A 12639-nucleotide genomic window follows, 5' to 3' on the forward strand; every position below is an offset into this window, starting at 1 on the left:
TTAATGTTATAATTAGTATATATTCATGTATTCATCACTTTAATGTTATAATTAGTCATATATTAATGTATTCATCACTTTAATGTTATAATTTGTAATCTATTAATGTATTCATCACTTTGATGTTATAATTAGTCATATATTAATGTATTCATCACTTTAATGTTATAATTAGTCATATATTAATGTATTCATCACTTTAATGTTATAATTCATAATGTATTCATCACTTTAATGTTATAATTAGTAATACATTAATGTATACATCACTTTAATGTTATAATTAGTAATACATTAATGTATTCATCACTTTAATATTATAATTGGTAATTCATTAATGTATTCATCATTTTAAGGTTACAGCTGGTAGGTGGGGCTGATATAAATGTATTGTGCTGCTGGATAGATTAACCTATAAAATGATATCATAATTGATCAGTTAATGTATGTTTGTTATTAATCACCTAAACTTGCAAAGTAACTAGTGATTAATACAGTCAAATAATTGTAGTGGAGTAAAGGTCCTTACACACCGGGGGTGATTTTTTCATGCAAATAATACTTAAAAAAAAAAAAAAAACGTATAAAGTCAATGCAAGCTTCAACGGAGCGAAAAAGCATATTTTATTTATTCGGAACGAGTCCAAAGTTTGCGTATATTCGCATAATCGCCGGTGTGTAATGACCTTATGAAGTGCAATATTTGCCCTGAGATGTAGTGGAGTAGAAATAAAAGGTATTGAAAAACGACTATGTTTCTGTAACGGAAGGTCACATCCGATGTAACCCAGGTTCTCTGAGTGGAGAGACTGTCTCTCCACTACATATTATTCAATATGTACGGGAACTGACCCCCAGGGGCAGTGCTCGTGGATACTCTTTAAGACACATCACTCATGGTGACCAAACCCGCACCCTAACCCTAACCGCACGCGGATGCCACATAGTCGGAGAAAAGGTCTGTCGGATTAACGCATGCCTCCCGGCTCATTCGTGGAGAGCCAGTCTCTCCACTCAGAGAACCTGGGTTACATCGGATGTAACCTTCCGTTCTCTATCGTGGTCGAGACTGGCTCTCCACTACATATTATTCAATATGTACGGGAACACTCTAAGACACACCGCGAGGAAATAAGCAGACCCAGCTGCCCCCGCGGCAGCCCGAAGCAGTTTAAGCCCGAAGTATCAGAGCCCAAGGCGTGCTCCAAAATCCTGCCATCCAACGAAGTATGTAATACTCGTGGCCTAGGCGCAAGACGCTACCTAGGCCCAGCTGGCCCCGCCAGACGCTAAGGCCAGTCAAAAAAAGAAGGCTCGTGGCCTAGGCGCAAGACGCTACCTAGGCCCAGCCGGCCCCGCCAGACGCTAAGGCCGGTCAAAAAAGGCTCGTGGTCTAGGCGCAAGACGCTACCTAGGCCCAGCTGGCGTCCGGCCAGTCAACTGATTAGCCACCTAGCCCGCAAGACGCAGGGCTAGCTTTCTATGCACGACATCACTCCGAGCCCCGGCCCGCCCTGCGGGAGCCGGGGTCTCGGAGGCACGGTGAGTATGACCTGCTCTACTGCCTGGAGCCCAGCACTCGCTCCGTGAATGGGGTGCTGGCTGCCACGTTCATGCAGTAGAACCTGGTGAATGTGGATGGCGCCGACCAGGAGGCCGCCGTATAAATCTCGGACAACGAGGCACCTCGCCACAGAGCCCATGAGGTAGCAAGGCCTCTTGTCGAGTGTGCCCGTACTCCTGACGGGACTGGCTTGCCTGCCTGTCTGTACCTCCTCTTGGATTGTTTCCACCACCCAGTGAGAGAGCCTAGCCTTCGAGAGTGGTTCCCCAAGGCGGCTATGCCTATAACAGACAAAGAGCTGGTCCGTTGTCTTGTGGGCCTGTGTCCGCTGACAGTAGGTCCTCAAGGCCCTGACAGGGCACAATAAAGACTGCCCGCTCGGCCCTGCTTCACCGCTTCCCTGCGTAGGGTTGAAGGGGAGCAGCTCAAAGGGCTGACCGGCTCGGGACTCTGACCAGACCTTAGGGTGGAATGCAGGGTTGGGCCGCAGTACCACCCCAGCATCGTCCGGCAAGAAGCGGCAGCACTCCTCATGCACCGACAGGGCATGCAGCTCTCCTATTCTTTTCGCGGTCACCATCGCCAGCAAAAATGCTGTCTTGAGGGAGAGCCACTGCAGCTCTACTGTTTCCAGTGGCTCGAATGGCCCGTGCCGCAAGGCCGACAGTACCACTTCCAGATCCCAAGGGGGGGCTGCCGGCCTACCCTGCAAGGGATGGTCCCTACGAGCCCCCTTAAGAAACTGATCAATAAGGTTGCAACAATCCACTGTCAGTTTCCGCGGTCCAACGCGGCTTGCCTTTATGGCTGCCACCATTCCCCTCACAGTCGTAGGAGACCTGCCTGCCTCCAACATTCCCTGGAGAAACTGGAGGATGTCCTGGGCCCCACAAGAGATGGGATCCAAGCCTCTCGCATCGCACCAAGAACGGAATGTTGCCCATCGATAGGCATACGCTGTCCTCATCGATGGAGCCCGGGCTGCCAGCAAGGTAGCCACTACTGACGGGGGCAGCCCCATGGCTAGAAACTCGGCCCTCTCAGGGGCCAAGCCCAGAGCCTGAGTCCCTGGGGAAAGGGATGAAAGAGAGTCCCGTGGGCTTGAGACAGGAGGTCCCTGCGCACCGGGAGCTCCCAGGGCTGACCTCGGAGAAGGGGTGCAATCGCCGAGAACCAGAACATCTGGGGCCAGTTGGGGGCCACCAGGATGAGGCTCACCTCCTCGACCTGAACTCTCTGAAGGAGTGGGTGTAGGAGGACAAAGGGAGGGAAGGCGTAAAGGAGACCATGCGGCCACTGGTGTGCCATCGCATCTGTGCCTAGGGGGGGATCGTCCCTCCCCATAGAGAAGAAGTGAGGGCAATGCGTCGTCTCTCTGGAGGCGAAGAGATCGGCCACGGCGGTGCCGTACCGGTTCCAGATCTCGTGCACCACCTGAGGGTGCAGCCTCCACTCCGCGGTGAGCGGTCCCCCTCGGGAGAGACGATCCGCGGCGACATTCTCCAGACCCGGCACATACATCGCCCTCAGGGACTTGAACCGGGGGTGCGCCCACTCCCATATTGCCCGTGACAGTCTGCAAAGGCGAGGGGAGCCGAGGCCCCGCTGCCTGTTGACATATGCCGCTGCCACCGTGCTGTCTGTCCTTACCAGGACATGGCGGTCTCTCAGTACCCGCTGGAAGCGTAGTAGCGCCAGATATATCGCCCGCAGTTCCATGAGGTTGATGTGCTGCGTCAACCACGGTGCCTGCCAAAGGCCACTCACACCTTCGCCCTCGTGGACGGCTCCCCAGCATACCAGGGAGGCGTCGGAGGACACGACCTGGCGGCGTAGCACCGGCCCCAGCGTGTTGCCCCTTGCCAAAGTGGTCGGCTGCTCCCACCAATGGAGGGCCAATCGCAGCCTGCGTGTCACCAACACCATGACCTGCCGGTCCCTCTGCGGGCAAAGGCCCAGGAGGCAACGCTGCACTGGCCGCATGTTCAGGAGAGCCAGGGGCACGACGTGTACTGTGGCTGCCATCAGCCCCATGAGGCGGAGACACAGCTTCCAGGTCACCCTGGCCCCCAGCCAAAACTGAGACAAGCAAGCCCTGAGGGCGGCCTGTCTCACCGGCGTAAGGGACAGGGTCCCTGCCCTGGCATCCAAGCACATGCCCAGGAACTCTGTGGATTGTGACGGCTGGAGCCTGCTCTTCTTCCTGTTGCGGCGCAGGCCCAGGTGCCCTAGATGTTGCAGCAGCCGAGCCATGTTGTTGCAGCACTGCATCTCCGATAATTCAGGATGCGAAGGCCCTCTCCCGGCAGAGGTCCCAGGACTGCGTCCACGCACCTCGTAAACGTGCGAGGGGCCAACGATATGCCGAATGGGAGGACACAGAACTCGAAGGTTCTGCCATTGAAGGCGAACCTGAGGTATCGTCTGTGCCCCTCCCATATTGGGATCTGGAAATAAGCATCCTCCAGGTCGATTGTGGCGAACCAGTCGCCTGGGAGGATGGCCTGTCGGACCCTCGGCACCGTCAGCATCCTGCAGCGCAGGGGTCTCAAAAATGTGTTGAGTCCCCGCAGATCCAACGCTGGTCTCAACCTCCCATCCTTCTTGGGGATGAGGAAGTAGTGGGAAGAGAACCCAGCTTGCTGAGTGGTCCGCGGCACTTCTCTGATGGCCCTCTTCACCAGGAGAGTGTCGATCTCCGCAGCCAGAAGCTCTCTGTGCTGCGCATCTGGCACCACTGTGGAGGTGACAGACCGTGTCCGTGGGGGCGGACGCAGGAACTGCAGTCGATACCCCTGGGTCATGGTGGAGACCACCCAGGGGTCCGCCCCAATCGTCCCCCAGAACAACCTCTGTTCCAGGGAACGGCAAGAGGGGGCTGAGCCCCCCCCACTGTCAGGACCGAGACGGAGGCTTGCGGGGCCTACGGCCCCGGCCCCGTCCCGAACGCTGGCCGCGCCCAGCCCCACCCCACCCTGCCAAAGTTACGTGTATCCTGGTAAGCACGGAAACCATAGCCCTTGTGTTCCTGCTTGGGCAGCTGAGCTTCCCCAGAACCGATGTGGTGGGGGTGATCAATGCCCCTAAGGCCTGATCCATGGGAGGAGGCGGGCCACAGCCCATCTTCTCCCGACCCTCCACGCACGCCAGCCATCTAGCCAGACCTGACCAACGCGGGAGGCTAGTCGGATTCTCAAACTGCTGGAGTACCAGGTCCTCCACATCAGAGAGTAACGGTGTGGTGGGGTGACGCGGCTGGTCCACCGCTTCGTCGTCAAACCGGGAGGTCCTCCGCGTCTGCTCTGCCGGCAGCTCTATGTTCAACGCCCGAGCAGCCCGAGCAATGAGCTTGTGAACCGAGGCGGGGCGCTGCTCTAGCTCCTCCTCCGCCTGTGCTCCATCACCACCCTCCTGACCGGGGGGGAGGTCTTCCTCCTCAGAGTCGAACCCCAGGACGTCGACGTCCTCATCCTCTGACGCCCCCTCTGGAAACGCCTCCTCCTGTCCTACCGCCAAGGTGGCAGCGGGGCGCTGTGGAGGGGGCGGGGCTGTTATAGTGGCCACAGGAGGTGGCATAGGCAACTGGTCGCCCCCAACTGCACTCTTACGCTGTTTGGCCGGATGCAGCTGCCCTAAGGCAGTGTTCAAGGGGTTGGAGAGAAAACGACCGAGCCCTGGCCTCCCTCACTCTAGCCGGCAGGATAAAGCAATTCATGCACGCAGAGGGGTCCATACTGCCCGTGCGTGCATGGTCCATCCCCAAGCAAAGCATACATCTATCGTGGCCGTCCTCCAAGGGCATCTTTATCCCACAGCCCAGACACACGTGGGGTGCTGGGCTGGCCATGTTTGCTAATTACGCTATGTATGCGGATCTATATACCTATATAATATATAGGTATATATTCGTAACGTATGTATTTGTATATCTATATACTCATATACTCAATGCCCGAATATTTGTATACTCATATACTTAATATTCGTCCATTTATATAATTGTATATTAATAATACACTTAATCTCTAAGTGTATGAGCAGAGCCAAGCGTCTCTTTATCTTTATTCCACTTATTTATTTATTTCCCAGGCCCCTCCCCCTACGCTGACACCTCGCGTTGATGCGGAAGTAGGGACACGCTGCAAACAAACTTTTCTCTGTTTGTTTGTTTACTTGGCTCCGCCGAGGGCTTCCTCTCGCGATGATAACCGGCAGTAGATGGCCCGGATGTCCGCCGACTGGGTCAGCTTCGCTCGGGTTCTACCTCGGTACCGCGCTGCGGCGGCGACAAACCAGCAGCCGCCCTGGTCCGCCCTCCGACTAGGTCAGATTCGGAACCAGGCTGCAGCCGCGGCTATGGCGCTGCCGGCGATCCAAGCGTTCGGCCGACAGACGGCTTCCCACTTAGTCACTCGAGCAGAACAGCAGCCGCCCTGGTCCGCCCTCCGACTAGGTCAGATTCGGAACCAGGGTGCACGCCGCGCCAGGAATAATATGGAATAAACTTGTGTTGGTGTAAATATGGCAGCGAAGCGTCCCGAGAGAAGCCTCGCAAGACCTGCTCTCTACCTAAAGTAAGTGGACCACGCCGCCAAACACCCGTTCTGTATACTGTATGTCTTAAGCTGAGCCCACAAGCGTCTGCACTCGTGGAAATCAAAGAGTCGAAGTGGCTCTGCCTGGGTGGGACTTAAATACCCCACTGATCGCAGATCAGGGCAGGGCCACCATGAGTGATGTGTCTTAAAGAGTATCCACAAGCACTGCCCCTGGGGGTCAGTTCCCGTACATATTGAATAATATGTAGTGGAGAGCCAGTCTCGACCGCGATAGAGAACAGACGTGATCTTGCGCTGTGTTGTAAAGCACCAAAGACCAGGATTCTCAGTTGAGTTGATTTATTCTGATAAACAGACAAATAAGGCACATCACTGGTCTGCCCTGAACATGTGTTTCCACATAACAAATGCGCTCTCATAGCAGAGATAGACTAGCAATAATAATTAAAACATAAATATAATATGTACCTGATAAACAGACAAATAAGGCACGTCTGCTCTGAACATGTGTTTCCACATAACACATGCTGCAAATAGAACAGATACAATATGATGAAAATACAATCAAAATGATCAGGCTGTGCCTACACAACTCTGGGTACATATGTATTAATATCCTGCACAGTTGTGACTGAAAATAAACAAAATAAATGAAACAATCTGCACAGTAGAATGAACACAACCTACCGCTCTCATTGCAGATATAGACTAGGAAGTACATAGGTGACGTCATTCCCTTAGAGGCAGCCGCCAAATCTCTTAAAGTGTCAGAGCAGTAGTTCACAATACACATTTGATGTCTGGGCAAGTGGAAGCATTATTAACCATGTTACATTTCTACAGTTTCTACTACATTTTTACAGTAGCTATATGCTGATAGTGATTATTAAACATAAACCTTCTTCAGATGTAGTTAGGTTAAATTATTCCACATAAAGTGAAGGAGAATACATTCAGATACATTAAGTGAATTGATCTCTGACAAAGATGAGAGGGAAGTCTTCATTGAGGACATGATAGAATGAAGGTTTTGCATTTTATGACTAACATACACTAAACCTCATATTCCAGGAGTTTCGAATCCAGACTAGAGACGAGTTGCTGACAGAACAGAGACAAGTTGCTGACAGAAATGTGAGTGTGGTGATCTGTCCAGACTCGTCGACTACATCTCCATCACAGACCAAAGACCACGCTGTCCTGGTGACTGTTGATGTCAGGTCCAGTTTCTCTGAAGATGACAGGAGATCAGTGGAGGAACACATCGAGGGGCTGGGGGACAGAGTCTGGAGACACACTCTGGTTCTGTTCACACGGGGAGTCTGGCTGGGAGGGAGACGTATTGAGGAGTACATAGAGTGTGAAGGAGAACCTCTGAGGTGGATCCTGGAAAAATGTGCCAACAGGTACCATGTTCTACATGGTGGTAAGCGGAACATTTCAGAAGTGACAGGGCTGATGGAGAAAACAGAAGACATGATGACGAGGAACAGAGGACACTTTGAACCTTCAGTCTCAGAAGACAGCTCTGTCAGAGACACAGGACACTTCAAGGTGGGACATGAGACGAGACACATGACACTGTTTGAAAGACTGAAAAGAAAGAAAACATTTACTGCTGAAGAATGATAAAGTTAAATAATTAATCACCATGGGGGAATTCAGATGTTGTAGCAGCAACAGCTCTAAGTGTAAAACACAAGATAGATACAGATAAAAGTAGAGAGATAAGAAAAGATACAATTTAAAAAGGATTATTAAATATATTGAATGGAACCGACAAGAAGAAGAATAAAAGAAGAGAGGAGATGAGAGAGGAAGTTGTAGTTTGTGGTGACACAGACACTCGACCTAATGACTTGTCTGAGGGTTTGTCTCATATCTATCTCAGATATACAGTAGGATAAATGCATTATCTACTCAGAACTTTCTAAGGAAGTTATTAGGCTCAAATAATATTGACATTTATTCATTAGGTCAAGCTATATAGGGAGCTGTTCATTAAGAATTGACAGTCCTTTGGGACAAAAGCTACACTTTTGATAGCCAAAGAGACTATGACTTTACACACTGTTCTTCTTTCCAAAAACATTTTTAATAACACGTACAGTCAATTTATATTTCCAACACATCCAGTTCAGGGCAGCCTACTGATCACTCCCTCCAAATGTATTTATTGTTAAATGTATCATGACATTTTATCCATAATCCAGAGATAATGCTAACTTTTTAACAAATGATAGTTAATATTAATTTATGGTGTGATTGTACATTGTTAATGTATTCTATTGTTCTACATACAGGAAAAGGAATATTGACGATAGACTACTGTACTAGACTTTATCACATAGGCTACACAGTCCTTATTTACCCTATAGGGTGAAAGAGGGTAAGAACAGAGAGGGTGATAAGCCATATATCAGATAATAACTGCTGTTCAGTTTCTTATTCATTGTTGAGTGCTGGTATACCTACAGTATACTGTATATTGTTGGTAGGTTTGATGAAAGAGTGTTAAGCCTGCAAACTGTCTACGCAATTTGACAGAATAGTGAATTAGCGATAGAAAATATCATGTCATAGTCTGTAATTGTTCACAATAATATGAATTCCTAATGTCAGTATGTTATTATTGTACAACTATATTCTAGGAGATCGTCTATTGTTGGTCGTGAGTGCCTGACACTCAACATATCCCGCTGAATAAGAATATAACCTATATGTAAAGTATTAAAATATAAGAACATAACCTACATGTACAGTATTAAAATATAAGAACATAATTATATATATTATCTATCTGCACTTGACTTTGAATGAAGAGCATTTCTCATGTCTTGTTCTCCTATTATAAAAGTTACAGTAGCAGACATATTGATCTAGACTGACAAAGATACAGTAGACTTATTGATATCTGCCAGGGTGAAATCAATCTGAATCTGTGGATTTCAAACAGAAGTTTACCACAGTTTGTTCACTAGTTGTAGCTATTCTTACATATAGCAGCACTGTTTTCACACTATAACAGTACTTTCATGTCACTCTCACATAGGTTATTTATTGTAGTTACTACTGTATATAATCGCTGAGCTCCCTATTTAGTTATATACTGTAACGTGTGTGTGTGTGTGTGTGTGTGTGTGTGTGTGTGTGTGTGTGTGTGTGTGTGTGTGTGTGTGTGTGTGTGTGTGTGTGTGTGTGTGTGTGTGTGTGGATCTTGCAGACTGAATACTACATGACAGTGACTCATAACCCACGTGGGACGTGTTTGATCATTAACAACGAGATATTCTCTGTGTCTCTGCCTAAACGTGAAGGAACTCTGAAAGATCAAGGTATGTATCCCTGCCTTAGTGATCAGATTTAATATGTTACTGATAGTCAATCAATCAAGGCCTTTGATCAGAGTCAACACCTGTCATCTATATTTGTGCTTTAATGATATATAAAAACAGTCTCTCTCTCTCTCTCTCTCTCTCTCTCTCTCTCTCTCTCTCTCTCTCTCTCTCTCTCTCTCTCCCCTCTTTCTCCCTCTTTATTTCCTTATCATGTCACACAGAGGCTCTGGAAAGAGTTTTCTCCAAGCTGGGCTTTAAGGTGGAGATACGCACCAACCAGACAGCAGATGGCATCCATCGTGTGCTGCAAGCACTGGGAGGAAAAGATTTCACGGAGGCAGATGCTTTGGTAGGTGGTGTTCAACATCTACAAAGAGGTGTAAGCCTTTCACTGTGCATTCCTGTTTTCACACATTCTTCCTCTGACATTAGGTGGTGTGTGTGCTGTCTCACGGGGACACGCGATGCGTGTTTGGTACGGATGGTAATAAGGTGTTGCTCAAAGACTTGACTCAGCCCTTCAGAAGCAGCAAAGCCCCCACCTTGGCAGCGAAGCCCAAGCTGTTCTTCATCCAGGCGTGCCAGGGGAGCGACTACCAGAGGGGAGGGGCTCTGTGGCAGAGCAAGGAAGAAGACAAATGGAGTACACTACAGACTGACTTTCACTTGCCCGTGGACGAAACAACTCCAGACCATGCAGATGTCCTGATGGGCATAGCGACCGTAGAGGAATGCGTGTCATTTCGGGATACTATCAAAGGTTCCATCTACATCCAGGAGCTGTGCAGGCAGCTTGAAGAAACAGCATTCAGGTGAGATGGAGGTTTCAACATCTGTCAGCACTGATCAATGGCTTGACTTTAAAAGCCTTTATGTTGTCTGTTCTAGTAGAATTCTTCATTCTTTTGTTTCTCTTTTGTTTACATAATAAGCCATTGGGAGGAGAGTACCAATTGATTATCTTATCAATCCAGTGATGTTAATTCAAGGTTCTCAAATAGTTTTAAAAATACAATACCACAACTACATGGCATGTCAAAGGGGACAGAATATAGTTGATTTATTCACTAATGCAAACCAAATTGTCTTAAATGTAATGTAAATCATTCTGCTGTGAGGGGGATATGAAAATCGGACCGGATGCTTCCCCTTGTTTTCTGAGCAGTAAAGTAACTAAGTACATGTACTCAAGTACTGTACTTAAGTACAATTTTGATGTATTTTTTACTTTCTTCAGTATTCACAATTTTCAATACTTTTTATTCTACCCCACTACATCTCAGAGGAAAATATTGTATTTTTACTCCACTACAATTATTTGAAAACTTTAGTTACTAGTTACTAGATTTTGATCATTATTACAAAACACACTAACCACTTCAGCCCTATATCTAATATTTCGGCCATTTGAAAATAGACGATCTACAAGCTCTACATGCATCGCAATGCTATACATTAAGAGCATGGAGATCGGCTAGTTTTGGTATTTAAAGTATATTTTGATGCCAATACGTTTGTAGTTCTTCACATCCTCTTCACAATTGAATAAACATCAGTGAAATGTCCTGAGCTTAATTTCAGTGCTAATGTAACGTTCTATTCTCCACTGTTTCCTGAATCCTGACAGAGGAGAAGATATTCTTAGGGTCCTGGCGTCCGTGAACCGGGAGGTCAGCAGAGGACACTTTTATACTCAGGGGTTCAAGCAGATGCCAGAATACCGGACCACCCTCACCAAGACACTCATCCTCAAAACAATCGGAGACAACAAGACAGCTGCACGTGAATAAAAGCTGTTTATGATCATACTTTAATTTCTCTATTAAATGCTTCATATTAGTTTTGTTTGTGAAGTGGGTTTTGAGAGGGAACTCTCTCTCTCTCTCTCTCTCGCCTGGATGTCAGACAACTCCTTACAATTAAATGAGGCCAAAACGGAAGTGCTCATTGTTGCCCCTGACAGCATTGTGCCCAAAGTGATTGAAGGTATGGGGCCCCTTAGACAAAACATCTGCCAGAATCTCAGAAACCTCGGTGTACAGTTTGACCAATCAATGCACCTTGATACTCACATCAACTCTATAACCCGGACATGCTTCTTTCACCTCATAAACAATGCAAAGCTCAGATCCATAGTCTCCCATCCCGAATTAGAAATGATCATTCACGCATTTATCTCATCACGTTTGGACTACTGCAATTCACTTTTCACCTGCCTCAGCAAAACCACCATGGACCGCCTCCAAATAATTCAAAATGCTGCCGCCAGATTGTTAACCAAAACAAACAGAAGGTCCCACATCACTCCAGTCTTAGCCGCCTTACATTGGCTCCCCATCAAATTCAGAGTCCAGTTTAAAGTCCTGGTGATCACCTATAGGTCTCTACATGGTCAGGCTCCAAGTTACCTGACCGATCTGGTCCCACGCTATGTCCCAGAAAGGGCCCTAAGGTCTGTGGAACAGGGTCTGTTAAAGACCCCAATCACCAACCTTAGAACCAAGGGTGACAAGGCTTTTCAAGCCGTAGCCCCCAAACTGTGGAATGCTCTCCCCCAAGCCCTGAGAGATGCAGCCTCGGTTGACATTTTTAAAATCAAACTCAAAACGCTTCTTTTTCAACAGGCGTTTGTTGTCATTACATGATTTTATTTTACTTACCTGTGTTATTATCCCACCTGAGAGAAATTTTTTATTTGATGTATGTGTTGTGTTTGTGAATGATCAGACCATGACATAGTTTGCCAAAGAACTTCACTTTACTTCTAACTTTAAGGAGTGCAGCATAACAACAACAATATGAGACTTGAGTAAGACTTGAGCAATCGATCCCCGAATATCCCCACACTCACAACAATAGGCAAGGCTAAACGGGCGCAGCACAATCGAACAGAGCAGCAGTCAGTGAACAGTTAGTGAGACATAACATTCCCCCCCCCCCCCGGCAAAAGTTCAAGCATACAAAGCTGACACATAGTCCTGTAAGTGGGCAGGGCGCGAATGCACTCGAGCAGGACGTGGGGAGGCACAGGGCTGAGGTCGAGTGGGCAGAGGAATGTCCATGACCTGTGCAGGTGCAGCTAAAGGCACCGGGTAATCCCCGGTGTGGGGCATGTCAACAGCCGTGTGTGGCGGGGCAGGGACCCTTCGAAGACGGCTGGAGTGCCAACGAGAGCCAT

At 48.1% G+C, this 12639-nt stretch overlaps 1 protein-coding gene across 1 annotated transcript; it reads left to right on the forward strand.

Moving 5' to 3' along the window:
* Positions 1-9358: 9358 nt before the first annotated feature.
* LOC311044839 (caspase-8-like) lies at positions 9359-11251 on the forward strand (the record flags this gene model as incomplete). The annotated part of the gene is made up of 4 exons (XM_084056655.1): positions 9359-9458; positions 9683-9810; positions 9894-10273; positions 11089-11251. The coding sequence occupies 4 exons, from the start codon at positions 9359-9361 to the stop codon at positions 11249-11251; spliced, it is 771 nt and encodes a 256-aa protein (XP_083912781.1).
* Between the last annotated feature and the right edge of the window lie 1388 nt (positions 11252-12639).

The sequence above is a fragment of the Gymnoscopelus microlampas genome (assembly GCF_963454915.1).
Source record: "Gymnoscopelus microlampas genome assembly, chromosome: 5".
Lineage (NCBI taxonomy): Eukaryota > Metazoa > Chordata > Actinopteri > Myctophiformes > Myctophidae > Gymnoscopelus > Gymnoscopelus microlampas.